The sequence below is a fragment of the Tachypleus tridentatus genome, chromosome 6, assembly GCF_004210375.1.
Source record: "Tachypleus tridentatus isolate NWPU-2018 chromosome 6, ASM421037v1, whole genome shotgun sequence".
Taxonomy (NCBI): Eukaryota; Metazoa; Arthropoda; class Merostomata; order Xiphosura; family Limulidae; genus Tachypleus; species Tachypleus tridentatus.
This window is the reverse complement of record NC_134830.1, coordinates 151,402,274-151,425,995: the sequence shown is the minus strand read 5'-3', so window position 1 is coordinate 151,425,995 and position 23,722 is coordinate 151,402,274. Positions and strand designations below refer to the sequence as shown.

The following is a 23,722-nucleotide window of genomic DNA, read 5'->3' as shown; positions in this document are numbered from 1 at the left end:
AAAAATGGGTAGGTTAGAGATTATTTCAGAAGAGGGCAGACGTTCAGACAGTAATAAACGGATGGATGGATATAATCTTATTTTTATCATCACAATTCACATAGCAACGACATGTCTGTGCATACAACAACAAAAATACACCCGTTTCAAAATGTAGAATATAAACTTCGTTTTATAAATGATACAAGAATAATAGGAATAGACCTGACTCCACGTTAAAAACTTAACGTTGTTATGAAACTCGTACCGCTTTGTGCTCGTGGCGACAGTATTGAAATTGTTATTGAAATAATTACGTAAAAAAGAAGCGTGACTATTTTCGTTCTAATTCGGGAAAACTGCTGTAAAAAATAAATAGAAACACCGCAAAGCTCTCAGATAATTATAACAGTTGTTTTTTTTTTTAGTTTTTAGCAATATTGCGAATAAAAAACACTAGCTTCATATATCCTATTAGTATTATCAATTTGAACAGAGTATTAAAACTGAATATTCAAGAAAGCTAGGCCAGGTGGGTTAAGGCGTTCGCCTCGTAATCTGAGGATCGCAGGTTCGAATTCTCGTCGCACCAAACATCCTCGCCCTTTCAATTACTATTTATTAGCTCATTAAATACTACACACTTTATTATTATTATAAAAGTATTGGAGCAAAAAAATAAAAAAGATTGTTCTTTGTAGAACATTGTTTGAGGAATACTGTATCAGCCCTCGTTTAGAAACACTCGTTTCTAACTGTACTATTTTTACATATTTTATATCGTATATTAGATGAATTAACTATTGCGTAAATAACAATTAGAATAAACTGTTATTAGTTGTTTTAATACTGAAATAAAAAGGTGTGTTTGACTTTTTCTAAAACCTCACAGTTGTAACAGATTTACTGTTGTACATTTAGTTTAGTGTCTACGTTTATTTCTGTATATTTTTCTTTTTTGCATGTGTCGTATATTCTTGACCGTGTGTTACGCAAGTCTCACCTGTTTTTTTGACATTTGTAGAAAGTTCTTGAGCGTAAGAATCAACAATATACTATGTGTGTATGTAATACTAGTGACTGACAGTATCATTTTCAAGAGAACGTTGATGAATGTATTAGAGTTTCACATGATTGGTATATAAAGACCGATGCGTTGAGAGAGGTATAGAATTATTATTACTGCACAGCTACAGTCAGTGTGCTATAGGCCTCGAAAGCTATAATTATGATTAACTCTCATTAATCGGAAAACTACAGAATTTGACCAGGAACGTTTATAGATTTCGAACATTACAAGCCTTTCAACTTTAGTGAATTACTTCGTATGTTATTACTTATACGAGGACATTAAATATCTTCATCGGTAAAATATCAGCTTATAAGTGGTTTTAGACCAACCAAGCTAGCTTGCTTAAGTGTGATGTGACAATATCAACTCAGATTTTATTTGCTCCTTGTGGACCTGGGTAATCTATAAAATACTCTGTTGTTTATTTTGTTTTGAATTTCGCGCAAAGCTACACGAGGGCTATCTGCGCCAGCTGCCTCTAATTTAGCGGTGTAAGACTAGAGGGAAGGCAGCTAGTCATCACCACCCACTGCGAACTCTTGGGCTACTCTTTTACCAACGAATAGTAGGATTAACCCTCACATTATAACGCCCCCACGACTAAGAGGGCGAACATGTTTGGTGCGACGGGGATTCGAACCCGCAACCTTTGGATTACGAGTCGAGTGCCTTAACTACCTGGCCATATTCTGTTTTAGACCGGATATAGAACTCAGTATTGTTTGTAATGCTCTTGTTTATGAACCATTATTCGTAATAATTATTAGTAACAACTGTTATTAAAAACTGTATCGTTTGTTTTGTTTTATTTTCTTACATCAAAATATATTTGTGTTAAAAAAGAAAATTTGTGTGTCAATTTTGTTAGCAAATACAATAAATTTGATGCATTTTATCAACTTCTAAAATCAAATTTACGGTTATTTGAAATGAAAATACGTAACGTAGGTAACATGATAAATCAAAGGCTCGTTCGAGATAAAAGTATAATACGTAAGCACTTAAAAATGTTTTATGGCAATTTTTATTAAATCTTGTATTGTGATAAAATTACGATTTTTTGTTAATTTTGTAGTATTTTAACGTTCGAGAAAACATTATTTTATTAATACTGGTACTAGCTAACTTCAGCGTGATTTTTTTTTTTTTTACTAGGCGAAACAATTTACATAAATAGGTGGCGTTACAAGTATACGACACACATGTGAAAGGTTTGTACTTTTAATTCACTTAGCATTATTTGCTCGGAAAGTGTGGAAATGAATAATTACGATAATGAACACTTAAGTTGGTGTGAAAAATTCAAGGTATGTTTAGTTGTAAAAAATTACTGAACCACTTTTAATTTAAGCATATTTAATGAATACTCGATAAAAGAAAATGATTCCTACCTTACTGTTAAAATTCGTAGAATTTCTAAACAGTCTTTCACAAAAATTATATACTGGTTCTTGTCTGATTTAACGTGTCCACTACAAGAACGTGTAAATTTTTAAAATAGTTTTAAATATGTATGTACGTAAATGTGTTTTAATAGGTTAGACTTCGGGCCGGCATGGCCTAGTGGTTAGGACGCTCAACTCGTAATCGTCACAGGTTCGAATCTTCGTTATATCAAACATGCTCTGCCTTTTATCCGTAGGATCATTATAATGTTACGCTCAATTCGTTAGAAAAAGAATAGCCCAAGAGTTGGCGGTGGGTGTTGATGACTAGCAGCCTTCCTTCTAGCTTTACACTGCTAAAATACGGATAGCTATCGCAGGTATCTCTCGTGTATCTTTGCATGAAATTCAAAAACAAAACAAAGTAAAACTTCAATATAAAACAACAGGTTTTAATTACATCACTTGAAATGTACCTCATCCTTATATTAATGCAGATAAACACAATAACATGATTTGAGATTACTGTTTTAATACCGACCATTGAAATGCTGATTTTCGTTACATTTCGTATGGATCGATCTTTTCATTCACATGTTCCAGGAACCTTTTATTCCCAGACGTCACAGGGATTTCCCATGATGTTTAAAAAATAGACCATGGATCCCCCATAAAATTAGAGGCTTCATTTGGAAGACTGAAATGAAGAAATTTTTGCGAGACTAAGATACAGTTATGGATTTAGGAAGAAGAATAGAAATACACATTTGATGACGAGGAAGATAAGAAAAAATCCTTTAAATTCTGACCGAATAAGATTATCTTGTAAGTGTCCTCGTTTCCTTACGAGTCTTCAAATTCATTATGGCCGACTAAATCACCCGAATTTTGGGCTCTGGTAAAAAACTTACTTTATATTATGTATTTATTCTCTCTCTCACTTTATCTATCTGTATGTATGTATATATATATATAAATAGATAGATATAAAAGTATAAAAAACATGTTTTTGTTATCTAACTACTCCCAGGCGAGTGATCAATTTCAACTACGTTCTGTGGAATGATACTTTGGAACAAGGGGCATGTTAATGGGGGTTTGCTATCCCTCAACCTTATTATTGTTGTTATTGAGTATATTATATTTGACTAAGTTAACGATATCTGTATTGATAGATGGCGCAATGCTCTTTTACAACCACCAACATAATAGGTTCGTTTTAAATTTCTTGCAGATAGAAAATGGTTCTTTACGCTAACAGACAATGTTGTGAGAGCTTAGAGGGGGCAGCTACTCATTACTACTGTTGTCAAATCTTGGACTGATTTTTTACCAACGAATAGTAAGATTGACAGTAGCATTATAACGTCTACCCTCTTGATAGTGGTGTACATGTAAGAGAATGAGTATTAGAACCCGTGACCCGAATCAAATGCAAAGAGGAATTTATAATATTTATTCATTACGTCTTAATATGGCTGATTGTAACACATCTACAATTGATAAAATGATTCTTTCAAAGTTATAATTTCGGCCAAAACATTAGTTCGTAATTATTGGTAATGGTAGACGCATTTTTATACGTAAGTTTATTGTAATTATTTCGATTTGTATATATCAATTTATAGTTTAGAAGGGGGGGGGCGCTTTCAAGTAGTTTGCGCAAAATCTAATTGAACGCGTTCAGAGTTTGGCTCTCTTTGGTAAAGATTTATTAACATTTTAATGCACAAACAACAAACAGTACATAAATACCACTTTTAATCTTTCACTTTTTAAGACTTATTAATATCCCTCCGCCACTGTGAAAACACATCAATATTGTAAATGATTTTTTAGATTTTCTTAGGGTGTAGGTAAAGACTTTTACGTAGGGTGTCACGTGTGCGTAGGTAGCATCGAGAAAACGTACACTGAAACGAGAGAATTTGATAGTTGAATAGCTTTAATAGCAACAATGTGTGAAGTGCCGCAACACCCACGATAGCAGCCACTAACATACAACCGCAACCAAATAGAATAAGTGAATAGTGTCAAAAATATAGAATAAAAATAAACACAGCAAAAACAAAACTCGTAGTCTTTACGAAATTGACAAAACACAAAAAACAACCAGAATTATATATGAATGGCACACCACTCCAGATTGCCCCATCGGCAAAATTTTTAGGTCTGACCTATGATTCAAAACTAACTTGGATCAATCATGTGAACGAAATTAAAAATAAAGTCTGGCGAAGAATGAACTATGCTAGAAGTCTAACTGGTGAAAGCAGTGGAGCATCTACAGATAGCATACTAAAAATCTATAAAACATATTAGACGTGTAATAGATTATGCAGCTCCAGCATGGATAACTGTAAGCAATAAAATAATTGAAACCCAGCTACAAACAATCCAAAACACACTCCTCACAACTGCATACAGAGTTCCAAGAGCTATATCATCTCAGTTCATTCACAAATACTCGAACATACCAACCATACCAGATAGACTCCTACATATTACAATAATGTACTTTAATAAGAATTGGATGAAAAACGAATTACTATGCGAACTAGACAGGTACCTCATACATGATGAAGCTAGTCCTAAATATATCTCCCCAGTTAACTTATTTTAAATATAAAAATAAAAAAATTAAAAATATATATTAAATAATAACATATATATATATGTATTAAATAATAATAATAATAAATGCCACCAACAAACTTGACATTCTGCTGATAGAATAAAATAATCACTATATATGAGCCACAATACATGGGCATTGCCCTGAAAAGGATCAAAATAATATTTAGTTCTACAATTATAAATACCAATCCGTCAGGAGCATAAGTACGGGGAGGAGGAAGAGGTCATAGAGAACCTGACCCTCCAGGGTATGAACTTTTCTTACCCAAACACCGACAGACATTCAACAATGTATGTTCAGCCTAGTTGACGGGTGTCAATTTACGTATGCTTAATATTCGAAAACTAGTGATATTTTAAAAATGAAATTAGTTCTGTCAAAATGTAGCACTAAAATTTGTGCATAATTTATTTGTTTTAAAGAGCATTAGTAAGGCCAAACTTCAGGCCATAACCCGATATGTAAGTCATTTGTTTCTAGTTAAATATACGGTTGTATTTAAAAAGATGCTAACACAACCTTAATGATATATACACATACTGTAATTGTATCAAACATCCAGTTTTTAAATCTAATAAATCAATTTGTTTTTGTTTTACAAGTTTAAATAAATGCGTAAAACTTGTTTTTTTTTCTTTTATGATGATGATGGATGAAATTCAGAGTCGAATCCTGAAATTTACAAAGGGTTAATACATTAATTGTTATAAATTTGAAGGTAACATAATTTCTAGGCTAATAATAAACGGGATTATTTTTTAGACTTAAATGTTTTTTTTTTACTTTGCATTTTAAATATTATTTCAGATAGGTCTTTAAAAAAAACCGCCATGAAATGGATATGTAATGTATATGGTCTATACGTTTCTAGTAAAAACTGATTGTACCTTTACATTCATATTTAATATATTTTTGTGCTCCAAAACAAAAATTCTTCCACAGTATAGGCAATGAAGATGAAATGTTATTTTAAACGAGTTTTATAATAAATCTTTGTACTTATTTAGCTTTACAGATCTGTGTAGACACTTAAATTCCAGTTTTAATATGATGCGTTGTGATTGTAACAATTAGAGCAACTCCTTGATCACAACTGGTAACTTTATGTAACTTATTTAGTGTATAATGTTGAAGATGTGTAATAATCAAAACTTAAAGTGCCTTTGAACATTTTAGAATGTTAGACTTGGTGAAAGGTGAATGGATGCTAGGGGGTAAATGTTCTGTAGCACATGGAAACCTCACAAAAGTATGTATGATTGTTCTCTTTTTTGAGCAACACGTGCTAAGTGTACTCTCTAGTTTCTTTATATCCTGGAGTGGAAGCCTAGCTCTTATTATTATTAAAAACAACAACACAGGATACACATAAAGGATGTGAGGTTGTGGCTTCAGAGGAAACCAAAGGAACAGGAAGTCTGTCTGTTGCATCATGTTATGTTAGACTTTGTGCTGTTAAACTGTGCCAGAGTTTTTAACTTAAATCAACACATTTCTTTCCTGTGTGTTGATAGTAAGCCAGATTAAAGTATGTCTCATTCAACTGAAGAATGTTCCAGTAAAAACTTGCTCCAAGGCCAAGCACAAAAGTGTTTACCTGGTCGGAGCATTTCTGTCAGGCGGAGGGAAAGTAGAGGACTTGAAATTGAAGAAAGGCTCAAACAATTCAGCCAAGAAAAACAGTTGATGCAAGTAGGGTTTTTGTTTTTTCTCGTTAGAAAGTTGTATGGTTTGCACACTAGCTCACAAAAATTGGTTTTACAAAACAAAATATTTGTTGGTTTTACAAAACAAAATATTTGTTTGATTTTGTGTACCTGTCATACCATCAATATGCAAAAAATAGTTCTATAGAAAACAAACAGTTTCAAAATAGATGTGTAACCAACCAACAGTAGGGTTGCCATCTGGCTTGTGTTTATGTATTTGCTGGTTTCCAGAAAACAATCTGTTTTTGATTTCTTTTGTGGGCCTAAATATTTTCTATTATCATGTTACAAGTGGATATCTGACGTTAAACGTTTCTGGGTCCAGTTATTGTTGTTACAGTCTTGTCACTTTTTCAGTTTGAGAGAATTTGTTAAACATGTTGAAAATATAGCTGCTGGGTGTTTTCCATATGGTGGGAGAGCTTGACAATGTGATACTATAAGCAACTTCATGTTAATAAAGTGTATTATTCTAAGTATCTGATTTTGTCCCTGTTGGAGGTGGAGATTGGTGATGTTTTTTCTGTGTTTTAAAACTGTTAACCTTTATCAGGAAGAACTTAAACCAGTTTCAGCACATTGAAAGTGCATTTGAATTTTAGGCTAGGTGATTGTGGTTTATTCTTCCTAATTGTATATTTACATTAGATTGGGTCTGCTGTGAAGTTGATGTTGGTTCTGATAAGTTTGTGATTCATAATACAGAAAGTTAAATTTTTTATTGGTTTTCTGTTCTTATTTGTACCTTGATAACAATAACAGATTATTCATTTTTTACATGAAACTCTATAGACATGGTTGTATACAACTAGATAATCTATCATGCATTTAAAAGTATCATAAGCTGCTTGAAAAATTAATTTTTTTGTAGTTTGTAATTACAACATTATGTAACACAGACATAAATGTAATTTTGAACTAAATATTAGTGTTTGTGGTCCATTATGCAGTAAGTTAGAACTGATTCATAGCAAGTTGCAGATTGTGTTTATGGCAATATAAAAACTTTCAGAATAGGTTTATTTCAACATAGCAAAACCCAGAGTGGGTTTATGGTAATGCAGAATGTTTTGGTATGGTTTACGACTGTATGTTTAAACTTGGATCTTGGTTGTACTGTTTAAGAGGTTTTAATAGAAGCCATAACTGTACTTGAATAATGTTTGAACTTTTCTAAACAAATTGCTGGTAGATGTTCAGGTAATGCTGTGAACCAACAGTAGAGATTGACAGTGTTTCTTGTTAGACAGTAAATGATTTCAGGGAAAATTGGGGTTTGTGAAAATAAAAATCATATTTGTATATCGGGGTTCTCTTGCTAGATTTTATTTCCATTGATGTAAGAAGCTAAGTGAGAGATCAAAATAACCTTGTATAACATTCAAGGATCTCTCATTGTGTTTATTAACTTTACTATTTATAACTGTGACCCATTGTTCAGAACATGTAAGAAAAGTTCTTTAAAGTTGAAGACTTCACAAGAGAATAGGTCACATCTTTGTAATCTATTAAGGTTCTTTAACTTAATAATTAGGTACATTTCAAACCTTTATTCAACTCCAAGATGGCTGCAGCACAAAGCTAGTAGCTCACATTTAGAACAGATAAATGTACCCTCCTACAGTATCTTTTTTCTCAATTGGTTAACCAGGCCACAAGCTGAAAGAAACAGGAATTTTAAGTTCAGAAATGGAAACCTGGTACACATATGTCATAAGTAATTCCTGCCACACCTGTACCGGTTCATTTCTCAGACTCGGTGTTTCAGAGCATATTGTATACTGTATGTTTTCTTGAGAATGATACAACCAGTGGAAAAAGGTTAATGAATTGTTTCATTTCTGTACTTTCCACAACAAAATAAGTAGTTAGATCATCTAGCCCACTTGTTAGCTATATGTCGCAGTAACTAACATGTTAAAAATTGTAAAAACAAGGTGAGCCATTAAACAAACTAAAGTGCATCACTTATGTTTCAAATCTACATTAATAAGGTGAACATTTTGAAACTTTTCACTGAAATAAATTGGATGTTTTAAATGTAACTGGGTTCCATTTCTTGTCATCTACCTGTAGTAACTGGAGAGAATACTTGCTACTGTTTATGTAAAGGTGTGTGTTTCATTGCTAGAGTGAGCTAACATATTGCATTCTGTACTTTTTTAAGAATACTTAATGAATGACAAATTTTTGAGTAAACACATTTCAGTGTTTGTTTATAACTTTCTTGTATGACAAACAAAATGTAGAAGATAACCTGACTGAAAACAAAAATGAATTTTTCTGTTAAGGAAAATCCTAAACAAAGAGACTTCAAAGAACTGAGTGTGAGACCAGGAAGTGTGAAGGAACGTGCTCAGAAGTTAAATAAGCTTGCTGTGGAATCTGACCTTACCTGCAGGACCTTTTCATTTCCAGGGTCAGTTGCAGCAGAAAACAGAAGAAAAAGCAGTGTAGGGGTGTAATGTTTACAAGTAGCTAAAACTATATATTGTGTTTCAACCCTAACATACATCATATATTGTGTTTCAACCCTAACATACATCATATGTTGTGTTTCAACCCTAACATACATCCTAGCACATGGACTACAATTTAAGGGACCATCTAGTTTTTTAAGATTTAATTCTAACATACATCGTAGCACATAATGCTAGTAAAATGATGTCTTCTGCTGCTGCCAGTGTGATTTTATTCCTTAAGCCAGTGACTGTTAGAAAAATAAATCTTAGACTGTCTTTTTCAGATCTTACAACTAAGCCTTTTTGTTTTATTGTCATCACTATACTGCACAAAAGAATCAAAAGCTACCCTTACCTTATCCACTGTTAAAACGTTCACCACTGTGAAATAACTTATAAACTGGAATTTCCAACCTAATCATTTTTTATCAATTCCATTTATAACAGTTTTTAACATCTTGACACTCCTAATATCAGAATAATATAAATAAACCTAATTTTAAATTCTCTATGCTTATTTGTAAATCTGATGGACTTTAAAACTGATATTTATCTTGTCATGTTCTTATATTCTTTATTGCTTTACATAATGGCCAAAAATTTGATTGTCTAATGATTTATAACACGTGTAGATTCCACTACTGAATTTGTGTCTCTGTACAGAACTTCATCTAACATTTCACTTGACAATAACATTGCCTTATTTCTCTTCAAAACTGTACAACTCCTGATAAAAACCAGTACAGAGATAAATATCTCTTCTCTGTAACATATTTCTGCTGTAAGTTTAATCCTAAATTTAGAGAGATTTCTCAGTATCTTACAAGATAGTCTGTTGCACAGGAACACTGAATACTTGAGAGGGTAGGTGTGATGACTTGTCAGTGGTCAATGATGTTTAGAGTTTCATGTGAATGCGACACAAAAAGTTAAAACTATCTGACAGAGAGTCCCAGTTTAATAGTCACTCGGTGTTTTATTTTACATTTCCTTTAAGACATTTTATGATTTATTTACTTGAATATTAATAAATTAATAAGAGATTTATAAATGTTATGCTATAAATTGAAATATAACAATGTGTATATTTTATATTTAAAGGGCTCTGATGATTACAGTTACTTCTTGGTTAATACAGTAAGTAAACATAATTCTATAATGTTTTATTCTTTCATATTAGTTATGCTATTGCTTACAATATTAGTGAAGCCTCTGATGTACTCACGACAATACTGTTGTATGTATAATAGTATGTAACACAAATTTGTTCCTGGATAGTATGTGTTATTTCTTAATTGCTTATGTTGTAAAAGTACAGAAAATGGCCATTATTCCCTTCAAACTTTACTTTTATGACCTGGATAATGAAATTTAGAAATTAACCTATTTTCTATGTAAAAAACGGGCAAATTTGCTCATTTTCATTTACATAAGCTCTGAATATAACAACATATGAATCAAGATTTAAACTTATTTATATTAAAGTTATACAAAAATGTTTAGAAGTGAGTAGTTTTTCAAGATTTGTGACTGTAATGTAAATAACTTTCATGTATCAGCTCCCAAATATAGTCTCCCATTGTGTTTATGTTATACGCTCCATGGTAGTGGCATTCAGAGTCCAGTATATCTTAGTTGAAATGCTCACCTTGCTTCTCTGAGTATGCTCCCATGTTCTTGAATTTATTAAGATGAGCTTCAAGGATATGGACTTTCAGGGGCATCTTGCAGCCCATTTTGCCATAGTTCTTCACTAGACCCTCAACCAGTTCCACATAATTTTTGGCCTTGTGATTACCCAAGAAGCTCCAAACTACTGCAACAAAGCTGCCCCAAGCTTTTTTTCCTTCCTACTGAGCTTCTTGAGGAATCTGTGCACTCCAGGATCTTTTTTATTTGTGATCCAACAAAGACACCAGTTTTGACCTCTGCCTTAGACAGCTTAGGGAAGGTACTTGAAGACTGCAGACTCCTTATCAAGAGCTTTGACAAACTGTTTCATAAGACCTAATTTTATGTGCAATGGTGGGAATACCACCTTCTGGAGGTCCACTAGTGGTTTACACTTGACACTGTGCCTTCCCACAGTGAACTCAGTCTGTTGTGGCCAGTGCTTACTGTTGTAGTGCGCTGCAGTGTCCCTGCTATTTCAAAGGCAAAGGTAACAGGGAAACTTGGTAAAGCCTCCTTGGAGACCCATCAGGAATGCCAACATTTTGAAGTCTCCGATAACCTCCCAGCCATACTCATCATACTTCAAGGCTTCTAGCAAGATCTTGACACTGTTGTATTCCTCTTTGAGGTCCAATGAATGAGCCAGGGGAAGAGACGGATACTTGTTTCTGTTATGAAGCAGCACAGCTTTGAGGCTTCTGTATGAACTATCAATGAGGAGGTGCCTTGATGAGTAAAGAGGCTTGAAAAATGTTGGTGATGCTTCCTCTGACTTGCAACTTGCACATTTTCATCTAACAAATCCCAGTTTGTTGAGCCTAGATGTCAAAAGCTCAGCATTCGACTTTGTTAGACCAAGGTATCTGATCAAGTCATTGAGATCTCTTTAGTTGGGGTAGTACGAGTTTCTCTCACCAGCTGCATCTCTGAAATTGTAATCTGGATCTTTAACATCTACCTCCTCTTCTGATTTGCTATTCTGTTCTGAGGATGGCTGATTTCTCTCTAACAGAGTAGGCACAGGGAACTCAGGGCAGTGTTGCACTGGGGTGATGGATGATGGAAGGTCCAGATACATGATAGCAGATGCAGTCTTGCCAGCCCCATGTTTGGAAAGGTCCACCTTGCAGAAGTAGCAACTGCTTGAGTGGTCAATGGGTTCATGCCAAATTCTTGGAATAGTGAACTTCATGGCTCTCTTTTTCCCTTTTGTACCATCCTGCAAAAGAGCAAAATAAAATTATTATGAAGAATAGATTTATTTCATCCACAACTAATGTGTAAGACGTTCGTGCAAAATATTTTATTTGTGATATTTTTTCTATACTATTTGAAAATTAAAAAAAATATATATTTAAATTTTAAAAGGTCTAAAATTTATATAATATAAAATCTTAGCATTCAAGCAAGCAAAAATTGTCAGTCTTACCTTCTAGAGATTTTCTGCAGTGCTTACAGGTAAAATACCCAGGGTTTGTCTTGATCCACGACAGGCATGCCGAAATATACCTTATAGGCTTCACACATTTTAGCAGATGTTGTCGGAGAGTACTTTTTACCTCTTGTCTTAATAAATTAATCACGTACAGAGCAGAATGCATCTGGAGAATGCTTGCAGCTTCTTGATGCCATCTATGATAAAATCAGATAAGTCTATGTGTTCACTTAGGCAGCTAGAACTAAACTGAAGTGGTGAGTGGTGAGCCCCTGTATATATATTACTATGGAAAGTTCTAGAAAATTCTGAAAGGTTCTTGAAAATTCTCATAAGTTCTACAACATTCTAGAAAATTCTTTATCAGCTACTCAGCACTGAATCTACCTGGAATGTTATGGAAAATTGGTAAATTTGAAAATTTCATTAGCCAGGTCACAGGTTTTGTTATTTCTAAAACTTTGTCAAAAATATTCAGTCCCATTAATGTCTTAACTTTTTCACCCAATAACTACAGTTCTAAATAGATCTTTTACACTTTAAAAATAAAAACTTTTTACCACAAAATTGTAATCGGTTATCCTCTAGTTTGTGTTTTAAATTTATGAAACTGTTAACAGGAGCTGGATCGACGAGAAGAAGATAGCCTATAAAACTTTAACGTTTATTTAGATAAGTGGTATAGAAAACACAACTTACAATAATTTATTTATAGAAATATTTGTTTGGAAGTTCTTGGTTGAAAGAGACTTTCTTGAATATTTTGTTGATTTTGAGATGGAAAACACAATATTTAATTGTGGTTCATCAGACACGCAATACCAGTTTCAAATTATATTCTTACGTCCCATGTCATATGTTTGTGAATAATTCTCAACCCAAAATATTTTGAAACAAGAGGTTTGATCTTTCTTTAATGTATATTTAGATAGTCTAGTTAGGGGAACATTGTCTTTCAAAATAGGCTTAACTGACTTGTTTGCTGGGGTTTTGAAAGCAATTTTGTATCTTTTGTGGGGTTTTATCTAAAAATTAAATCAGGAATTATTAACGTTTTTTTTTTCTCATAATTGTATTAAAGTTATACACTTACTGATAAAATATTCTGGAGTGTTGAAAGAGTAAAATCGAAATCCGTATTGTTTATTCTCAAAGCTGGTAGATTATGAAATATATGAACTCCATTGGATTATTTTAAACTGTAAAGAATACGTTAAAACTGTAGCTGAAGTCTGTAGAATGTTCTCAAGAAAATCTAAAGCTTCAAACAAAGAAACTGATCATATGAAGGTACACACCTACTTGACAATGCTAACACGAACCCTTAAACATTAATACAAGTTCAGGGATGGTAGGCATTGTTTCCACCAAAGAACGGAGATTGTGTAGATAAGGACAGTATCTGTTGCATAGATAAACTGGCAAGATTTTAAAACTTGTGTATTGGTATGAATAAGAGGTTTGTATTCAATGGTAAAGAAATCATAGAGTTGGAGAGCAGACAAAGATGTCTCTTTTTAAATAATCTTGTGTGATTTCTTATTAACAGGTAACTTTCTAAAAAATGGTAAATTTAGAGGTAATTGCTTTTATCATTGGTACTTTACCTTGGTACTTAATGTATTTGGTTAAAATTATTATACTGAATTATGTTACATAGTCTTATTTAAAAAAATAAATTACATAAATCTTACAATGGTGATTATAAATACCAGTTTACTGCAAGACAAAGACAGTGGGTACTAAAAGCGTCTCGGGCGGATTATCATTCATTGTTACGGCTTCTAAAAGAAGAACCCAAGCTTGCCTCCTTCAAGGTTAGTGGAATAGTTGTTTGCCCTAAGGAATAGTGCATCAGCTAAGAACATTCTAAAAATATTCAACATCTAATTCTTCTCATAGTTCTTGCATACAAGCTACTCAATTTTATGTTAAAATGTGATACAAGTTTCAATAATATTACAATTAATTACTTCTTTCTCTTCAATCCATAATTAATATTTTGGAAGAAAAAAAAAATTGTGGTCTACTTCACTCAAAGATGTGTCGATAGGAACGTATAGCTTTAATTGTTCTTACAATAATGAGCCAAGTTTCCAAACCCAGTAGATCTTTATAGATGATGTTGCTGTTCATTTGATGCAGAGGGATGCTACTTACTGTCGTGCATATTGTCTGCTTTTAATGAATATTAGCATGCCTGGCTGATGATTGTTTAGGGTTACAAATAATCTATATCTAAATGACAAACATTGAGAGATTGTAAATTAATACAGCTTTTGATTGCATTATCAGTGTTACCAGAGCAATCTTCAATCAGATACTGGTGGAACATTTAGACATCTGTTATGGAGAATGGTGAAGAAAAACTGTTCTTTTTCCTAACCCAAATTGTTATATTCAGTTTAACCAAGTTTTCTAACTCAATCACATCTTTGAGTCATTGGCATAGACCATATGCAAACTTTGTGCGTGTGTGTATGTATATATATATATATAAAGTAGTTTATATTAATAACAAGTGTGAGTCAACAATACATAAACATTGAGTGTTAGCTGGTAGAATACATTAACTGACATTAAGAATATAATTTTCAAACTATTTTTAATGTTTTTCAGAGGTTCTTGAGTACCCCTATGGGGGTACATATACTACAGGTTTAACCAAATATCCAACATCTGATGGCACAGCATGCATGTTAATGTGTGAGGTTTACATAGTTTTGTTTTTTCTATAAAGTCTTTCAATGTCTTAATAAATTGTGTATGTATGTACGTGTGTGTGTATATCTTTAAGTTAATATTGTTTGTTTTTTACATGACAATCTACACTTTCTCTGCTAGGACTTCATTACTGTAAGTATACCATTTTCATGTTTTTCTATTAAAAACTTTAAATCTTCACATGAATGTGTCTCGTAGATTAATATCAACAGTTGATAATTAAATAATGTTCACAGCTGTTAAATGTAACCAAGCTATTTTGGTCATGAGTACAATAATCACGATTAGCAACATGTTTACCGAAAGTTTCAGAAGGTGTAATTCTGTCTTCAGCTTTAAAAAAAAAAAAGTGCATTATCTTGCATGTGTGTATTCACAGCTTGTGTCTGATTATGAACTTCAAGTTATTTTTAGTTTTCATTTAGTGTTGTGTTTTTTTAACTGGAATCCTAAGTGTTGTTTGTTCTCAGCTTGTTATAAAAACTTAATATAAACGAAACCATTGCTCTTAAAAGAATGTATCATTGTTAGTTCACATCTAATAGTTAAATACGTTAAAGCTGGATATCGTAGAATAAGGAGCATTGTAGCTCATTATGGTTTGTTAATTTTATTAAGTTTATATCCATGTACTTTTTAAAATCTGTTATTTAGAAAATGTTTTATTTCCTGTGTCAAGTGTATTACAAGGTTGGAATTAAGTATATATTGTACTTAGAAAATGTTTTATTTCCTGTGTCAAGTGTATTACAATGTTGGAATTAAGTATATATTGTACTTAGAAAATGTTTTATTTCTTGTGTAAAGTGTATTACAATGTTGGAATTAAGTATATATTGAACTTAATATTGTATGTAAGGGTTGTGTATGTCTTTGATAGAAAACCTGCCATAAGAAAAGTTAATTTAAAATTTTTGATGAATTACCTACAGTACTTTGGAAAAAAATGTTTTTATTATTTATGTAAAGAATTCTCTCAAAAAGTGTAAACTTTATGCAAGAATATTTAAACCTAAGTTGTTAATACAATAAAAAATGTAAGGATTTTTTTCCTTTTAGAATTTCTTGATTTCTTCAATCTAGAAAGCGTGTTAAGTTTAGGGTTTGTGAAAGAACAATATTTTGGTTCTAAAATTATCCCAGGTGAAACACATACATTCTTTGGAGCCACTGGCTTACGCCTGAGGAAACATCTGTTCTTGACAGGTGTAATTTCACTAATTAAAAACAACTGTATTTCTCATACATGTGTGATGACAAGACCTGTTCAAACTTCTGATAGTATGTTCTAATAATATATTAGATAGTTTAAAATGGTGCTTCTGTAAGATGTAAGAAAGCAAGTGAAATCTTGCAGAGAACTAGATAAAATTTTAACTTTTTGTAAGTCAAGTTAAATTGTGATCAAATTCTAACTCTAGTTTTATCTTTTTCATGCTTGAACCTTTTGAACTGACATTCTCAATCAGGGGGTAAGTGTGACCATTCTCTCTTAATATGTGTACAGGTTAACCAAGTAATTAAATGAAATAATTAAAGTTGGTCAAATCTTTGGTTATTAGTTGAATGAGAAAATAATCTCTACATGCTGTTCTGTTGTATTCATGTTCTTACAACACGTGTTATATAGAACAGAAAGAAGAACATAAGTTTATTTGTCCATTTTGAAATCTTTGTGTAGGAGTTCCCCACTGTTTAGTCACAATAAATTATCAACATCTGGATATACTGTGTAAAGTAATACTTGTGCAAAATTCATATAGTTTATGTAAGGTCTGTTCAAATTCTCATGAAGTTTACTAGCTGGTTTGAAAGTGTGCATGACTACTGGAACTGTTTTAATTTTTTGGTTTGTAATCTTTGTTATCTGTATTCATTAACATGCATCCAGTCACACACAGCCTTCAACACTTTCTCTCATCTGAAAAAATACGAGATTACACAACTGATCAATTTAAGCTGATGTATGTACTACTTTCAGTAATGAGGTTTCATAAAGAAAACAGAAACCTCTTTATCTACATATACTCAAGTGAAATAACCAGTGATCTGGAACAAATGCATAATGGAATAAGAATCTGAGTATGAACAAACTTTGTCATATGTATAGTTGTTATTATTATACGTATAGTTATTAAAAAGCAATAATATTGACGTGAGAATAGGTTCTTATTTATAAAGGTAAACTGTGTACACTGCTACATGTTATTTTTTTTAGTAACTTCATTCATAATTTTCCAGTTTTATGTCCTTTCTTTTTTACTTTTTTTATGTTCTGGTGTTTGTTACTATTCATTGGGTGTTGTTTGTCGTCATCTGATCCGACCTGTGATTTTGTGGGATTTTACATGACAGTTTGTAAGTATAGTTTTCTCACTGGTTACTAGTGTTTTATAATGGGTGAGAGTTAACCCAGGTAAATGTGTACTAGTTGGAGCACTGAAATAAACTGATCTCCAGTTATAATAATGTAACCATATACTGAAATGTTTCTGTAACACCAGAAGTGGTTGGTTGGTGTTTAGAAATTAAAGTGATAGCTAATTAAGGTACTATCGGTCACTGTACAGAACAATAGATGACTAAAGTACTAATTTTCACAATTGATCCCTGTATAATTTGATGATAAATTTTATTCCAAGAAATTTCAACTCAATCTCTTTTTTTTCTTATCTCATGAAACATTTGTTGTGGTATGTATGCATACAGTTTATCTTCTGTTTCCAAGTGTAAGATAAGAAAAAACTTAGTGTAATTAATATTATAAAACTTAAAGCTGTTTGTGATAGTTGTAAATTTTTTTTTTAATTTTTATTAAAAGTAATAATTTTGTTAGTGTCCAGATTCAGTTAACAGGAATTAGTGCATTTAATTTTTATTAAAAGTAATAATTTTGTTAGTGTCCAGATTCAGTTAACAGGCATTAGTGCATTTAATTTTTATTAAAAGTAATAATTTTGTTAGTGTCCAGATTCAGTTAACAGGCATTAGTGCATTTAATTTTTATTAAAAGTAATAATTTTGTTAGTGTCCAGATTCAGTTAACAGACATTAGTGCATTTAATTTTTATTAAAAGTAATAATTTTGCTAGTGTCCAGATTCAGTTAACAGACATTAGTGCATTTAATTTTTATTAAAAGTAATAATTTTGCTAGTGTCCAGATTCAGTTAACAGGCATTAGTGCATTTAATTTTTAATTAAGAGTAATAATTTTGTTAGTGTCCAGATTCAGTTAACAGGCATTAGTGCATTTAATTTTTATTAAAAGTAATAATTTTGCTATTGTCCAGATTCAGTTAACAGGCATTAGTGCATTTAATTTTTATTAAAAGTAATAATTTTGCTAGTGTCCAGATTCAGTTAACAGACATTAGTGCATTTAATTTTTATTAAAAGTAATAATTTTGCTAATGTCCAGATTCAGTTAACAGGCATTAGTGCATTTAATTTTTATTAAAAGTAATAATTTTGCTAGTGTCCAGATTCAGTTAACAGGCATTAGTGCATTTAATTTTTATTAAAAGTAATAATTTTGTTAGTGTCCAGATTCAGTTAACAGACATTAGTGCATTTAATTTTTATTAAAAGTAATAATTTTGCTAGTGTCCAGATTCAGTTAACAGACATTAGTGCATTTAATTTTTATTAAAAGTAATAATTTTGCTAGTGTCCAGATTCAGTTAACAGGCATTAGTGCATTTAATTTTTATTAAAAGTAATAATTTTGTTAGTGTCCAGATTCAGTTAACAGGCATTAGTGCATTTAATTTTTATTAAAAGTAATAATTTTGCTATTGTCCAGATTCAGTTAACAGGCATTAGTGCATTTAATTTTTATTAAAAGTAATAATTTTGCTAGTGTCCAGATTCAGTTAACAGACATTAGTGCATTTAATTTTTATTAAAAGTAATAATTTTGCTAATGTCCAGATTCAGTTAACAGACATTAGTGCATTTAATTTTTATTAAAAGTAATAATTTTGCTAGTGTCCAGATTCAGTTAACAGACATTAGTGCATTTAATTTTTATTAAAAGTAATAATTTTGCTAGTGTCCAGATTCAGTTAACAGGCATTAGTGCATTTAATTTTTATTAAAAGTAATAATTTTGCTAGTGTCCAGATTCAGTTAACAGGCATTAGTGCATTTAATTTTTATTAAAAGTAATAATTTTGTTAGTGTCCAGATTCAGTTAACAGGCATTAGTGCATTTAATTTTTATTAAAAGTAATAATTTTGTTAGTGTCCAGATTCAGTTAACAGGCATTAGTGCATTTAATTTTTATTAAAAGTAATAATTTTGTTAGTGTCCAGATTCAGTTAACAGGCATTAGTGCATTTAATTTTTATTAAAAGTAATAATTTTGTTAGTGTCCAGATTCAGTTAACAGGCATTAGTGCATTTAATTTTTATTAAAAGTAATAATTTTGCTAGTGTCCAGATTCAGTTAACAGGCATTAGTGCATTTAATTTTTATTAAAAGTAATAATTGTGTTAGTGTCCAGATTCAGTTAACAGGCATTAGTGCATTTATTGGTTCACAGTGGTGATAGGTTATATGTCTATTAATGTGCACCATTACAACCAGTGTGTGTAACTGAATTTTGTGACATTTCTCTTAGTTTCTTGAGGAATAGTGTTTTTATGCATGTATCAATGTGCACCGTTACAATCAGTGATTCTAACTGAATTATGTGATGTATGTGTGACAGCATTTCTTATGATGGGTCATGTGTTTGTTAACTGGCCCATTACAATCAATGCTTACAATTGAATTGTGTGTTGTATATGTGACAGTGTTTCTTATGATGGGTCATGTGTTTGTTAACTGGCCCATTACAATCAATACTTACAATTGAATTGTGTGTTGTATATGTGACAGTGTTTCTTATGATGGGTCATGTGTTTGTTAACTGGCCCATTACAATCAATACTTACAATTGAATTGTGTGTTGTATATGTGACAGTGTTTCTTATGAGAACCAAAAGTAATTTTGCTGGTACAATATGTTAGGTTAAGTGACAAGAATGAGGTGGAGGCAGCTTGAGGTTTAACTGGCAGTGTTGGTAGATATTATTATTTTGATATAAACATATGATGCATTGTCTACAAGTTCATAACATTTCGTCTCCAGAACTCTCTACACTGGGCTGCTAAACATGGGAACACTGATGTTATCAAGTTGATAGTTGGTGTACATAAAGTCGATGCAAACACTCGCACGGTAACTTACGATTAGTACTTCTGCAGGCAAATTCCTGTTTTATGGATCAACTAATTGTATCTGTAAATGAACTTTGTAGCTAAATAATGGAAGTTTTTCCAGTTTTATTAAAGATTAATAGTTCTTACCATTTCTAGTAATAATAATGTTGTGTTAGAAAATATCTGTTCATGAAATATTGAGAAATACTGGCTCATAAAAGAGTTTTATTGTTATTATTTTAACATGTTCGTAATTCTTTTCTATGGTTATAGTAATGATATATAAAGATAAAAAGAGTAAATGCTATGCCTTACCTCACACACACACACACACACACACACACACACACACACACACACACACACACACACACACATGTTTACTGTAATAATATAAATAATTGATAGAGATATAAAACAGTCTTTGATTTTGGTTTTATATTTTGAGAGATCAACCAACCTTATAGATATGTCATTCCGTAAGTTAATCATGAATTGTATTTGTTTTATTTTTGTAAACTGTAAACAACAGAAGGTTTATTACATTTTTTACTGATGTTGCTCTAATTTAGTTTTCATTTTTATGACTCTTTTACAGCATGTTTTACAGAATTCAATATGAATATATGTTTAATTTAAGAGCAGTTTTTCTTCATGAGTATTCAGGTCTTCAGTGCTGAACAAGAAATGAAGCAATAGTAACATATATCGCATGTACTTATCAAACTGCCCTCTGTTTATCAACAAGGGAACTACTTTTAGCTTTCCATGTGATTAACCTACTGACTTCTGATTTGCTGTATAGGATACAGTCTACCTCTGGCAGTTAGATGAGAGGGTATCATACACTGAGTAGGGCTTACAAAAATTCTGTTCAAATTACGAACGGGTGTTGTTAATGGGTTAAAATAGTCATCATGTTAACTTCTACCCAGTCTTTCTACTGCTATAGTCAAAGTAAAAAGAAAAGTGAAATTTTTTTAGCACAATGAAAAGTTAGTTCTTTGTTAGGACTTTCAGTCAACTAGTTTTAGGTAACCCTAATAATGGTAATTGTGTCATCAAAACTAGTTAGATTAAATATCTAATATAGATTTTATCTGTATTTCACCTAAAAACATTGTATTTCACTACTGATGTAGTTTTTATATAATTAAAAGATAATTGTATTATTATAACTAAAACATATTTATCTCTTTATTTGTACACTATATATATAAAACACTTCTATGCATTACCTACATCATTCTGCTAAATATTAAATGTTTTGTATTAAAGTTGTTGAAATATCATTCTAACCATTCACTTGTGGTTACATTCTTGTCATTATTGTTCCATGTGTAATTTACTGTATTTTTGTTGTTGTTTCTGTTATGACTTCTTCCTGTGGAATTTGTTTGACTTATTTCATCAATAAGCAAGTAAGTATGAAGAGTTGTTTTTCCTTTAACTGAGTTTATTTATTATTTGGGACAAATCTATTTTAGACATAAAACATACAATTGTGAAGTATTTGTTACTATCGGTTTCTATGGCTGCGGCTGAACTTGCAGCATATCTAGTTTAGTCACAAATGTGAAGCGTTTGTGTACTGTAGGTTTTTATAGCTGTGGCTGTTTGAAGATTACGTGAAGCGTTTGTGTACTGTAGGTTTTTATAGCTGTGGCTGTTTGAAGATTACGTGAAGCGTTTGTGTACTGTAAGTTTTATAGCTGTGGCTGTTTGAAGATTCATGAAGCGTTTGTGTACTGTAAGTTTTTATAGCTGTGGCTGTTTGAAGATTACATGAAGCGTTTGTGTACTGTAGGTTTTATAGCTGTGGCTGTTTGAAGATTGCATGAAGCGTTTGTGTACTGTAGGTTTTATAGCTGTGGCTGTTTGAAGATTACGATGAAGCGTTTGTGTACTGTAGGTTTTATAGCTGTGGCTGTTTGAAGATTAATTCTTGAAAGAGCATACATTTTACTGTGAACGTAATTAAAACTAAAACTGATGTTGTAATGAGTACAGCTATTAGAATGTACTGTATTCTTGCTTAGAAAGAGTAGAATACGTTTTTCTTCAGACCAATACCTTGCCAGTAATTTTAGACCACAAATACAGTAATATCTCGCAAAGGTCCAGCCAGCTCAGATGATTTTAGGTTAATCTAAATCATATACTATACTAATAATGCAAGTTCATGTCTTTAATAAAATTAAAATAACAGAAAATTAAAAGCAATAAAAGTAGATATATTAACATTCTAACCTATGGGTACTTTTAACAAAATGAACCTGTTTTGTTGAAAGTAAGGCTTAGGTCTAGTTAAATTTTTAATGTGACAGATGTAAAATGTTTATATTTCAGTGTTGTGGAAATACACATTAAGAGTAATGCATCTTTCAAATATTTAATGAAAATGTAATTAGTTTAAAATATGAGCCACCCAACCTTATTTGTAATGTTTTGTGATCTTGTATTTGTCAATGTATTAAACAAGGACAAGCTTGTTAGCCACTAGCATGTCACTGTCAAATTATCTTGATACAAATGACCACTTGCAGTGATTGTTTTGAAGTATCATATTTGTCTTCATAAACATTTTTAACTTATGTGATGAACTGAACCTTGTAATTCAACACATTGTTTGGTTTCTCTGGTTTTTAAAAGTGACATTACTAATGTGGACAACTTGTTTCTTAAATGAAGAACTAATCTTTAAACAACAATTACAGATATAACTTTTAAAATTAAATTTACTTTGTAAACAATGAGCATGTTTGTCAGCTTTTTAAATATAACCAGTTTAAACTTCTGTACAAATTATTTGGATAAAATTTAAATGTGTCATAATTTTGAAGACATAACTAATGAAAACTTAACATTATTATTTTTTCTGTATTAAGTTGTTTCTAGTACTTTTTTTATAAATGAAAATGGTGGCCCTTTAATCTAGGAAGTTGGGAGAGATCAGTATGTAAAAATATAGCATTGTCATTATTAAAGTTTTATGTTCTGTTGAAGCCGGTATTATTATTTGATTTTTATGTACGAGGTTAAGGTTCATTGAAGTTTTAACAAGTCTCAAATACAAATATATTAACCCTTAATGATAGAACAGATTTGAGTTGCTTGTTAAACATCTGGTTTAATGATAAAACTTTTTTTTTTCTCCTTCAACAACTGTGGCAACTTCACATATCATCACTTTCAGGGGGTAAGTACATCTTGTGTATATTGAGTAAACTGTCGTTAGCTCTGTATTAAGATAGGTGACTTAGAATATTAAGCTACCAGTAGAAGAAAGAAAATCAAAATGTAATAAAAATCGCTGCTTGAAATTGTCTGTTGGACTTTAAAACTTCCTAAGAATGTTTTTGTTTTTCATATTTTTATTTTTAACTTGCAGATAAGTTCTGTTCTGAAAGTTGGTTTATCACTGATCTGTTTAAA

At 31.5% G+C, this 23,722-nt stretch overlaps 1 protein-coding gene across 4 annotated transcripts; it reads left to right on the top strand.

Moving 5' to 3' along the window:
• The first annotated feature begins 2,248 nt into the window (after positions 1-2,248).
• On the top strand, positions 2,249-20,665 carry LOC143254064 (uncharacterized). 4 transcript variants are annotated; one of them, XM_076508810.1, is made up of 6 exons: positions 6,509-6,766; positions 9,075-9,236; positions 10,347-10,382; positions 14,070-14,171; positions 15,199-15,210; positions 16,548-17,396. In XM_076508810.1, exons 1-6 carry the CDS (start codon positions 6,605-6,607, stop codon positions 16,572-16,574), a joined length of 501 nt encoding a protein of 166 aa, XP_076364925.1. In that variant the 5' UTR covers positions 6,509-6,604; the 3' UTR covers positions 16,575-17,396. The 4 variants fall into 4 exon arrangements, with proteins under 4 accessions (XP_076364926.1, XP_076364925.1, XP_076364923.1 ...); XM_076508811.1 differs by lacking the exons at positions 6,509-6,766; positions 15,199-15,210; positions 16,548-17,396 and adding exons at positions 2,249-2,358; positions 20,217-20,665; XM_076508808.1 differs by lacking the exons at positions 15,199-15,210; positions 16,548-17,396 and adding an exon at positions 20,217-20,665.
• The last annotated feature ends 3,057 nt before the right edge of the window (positions 20,666-23,722 follow it).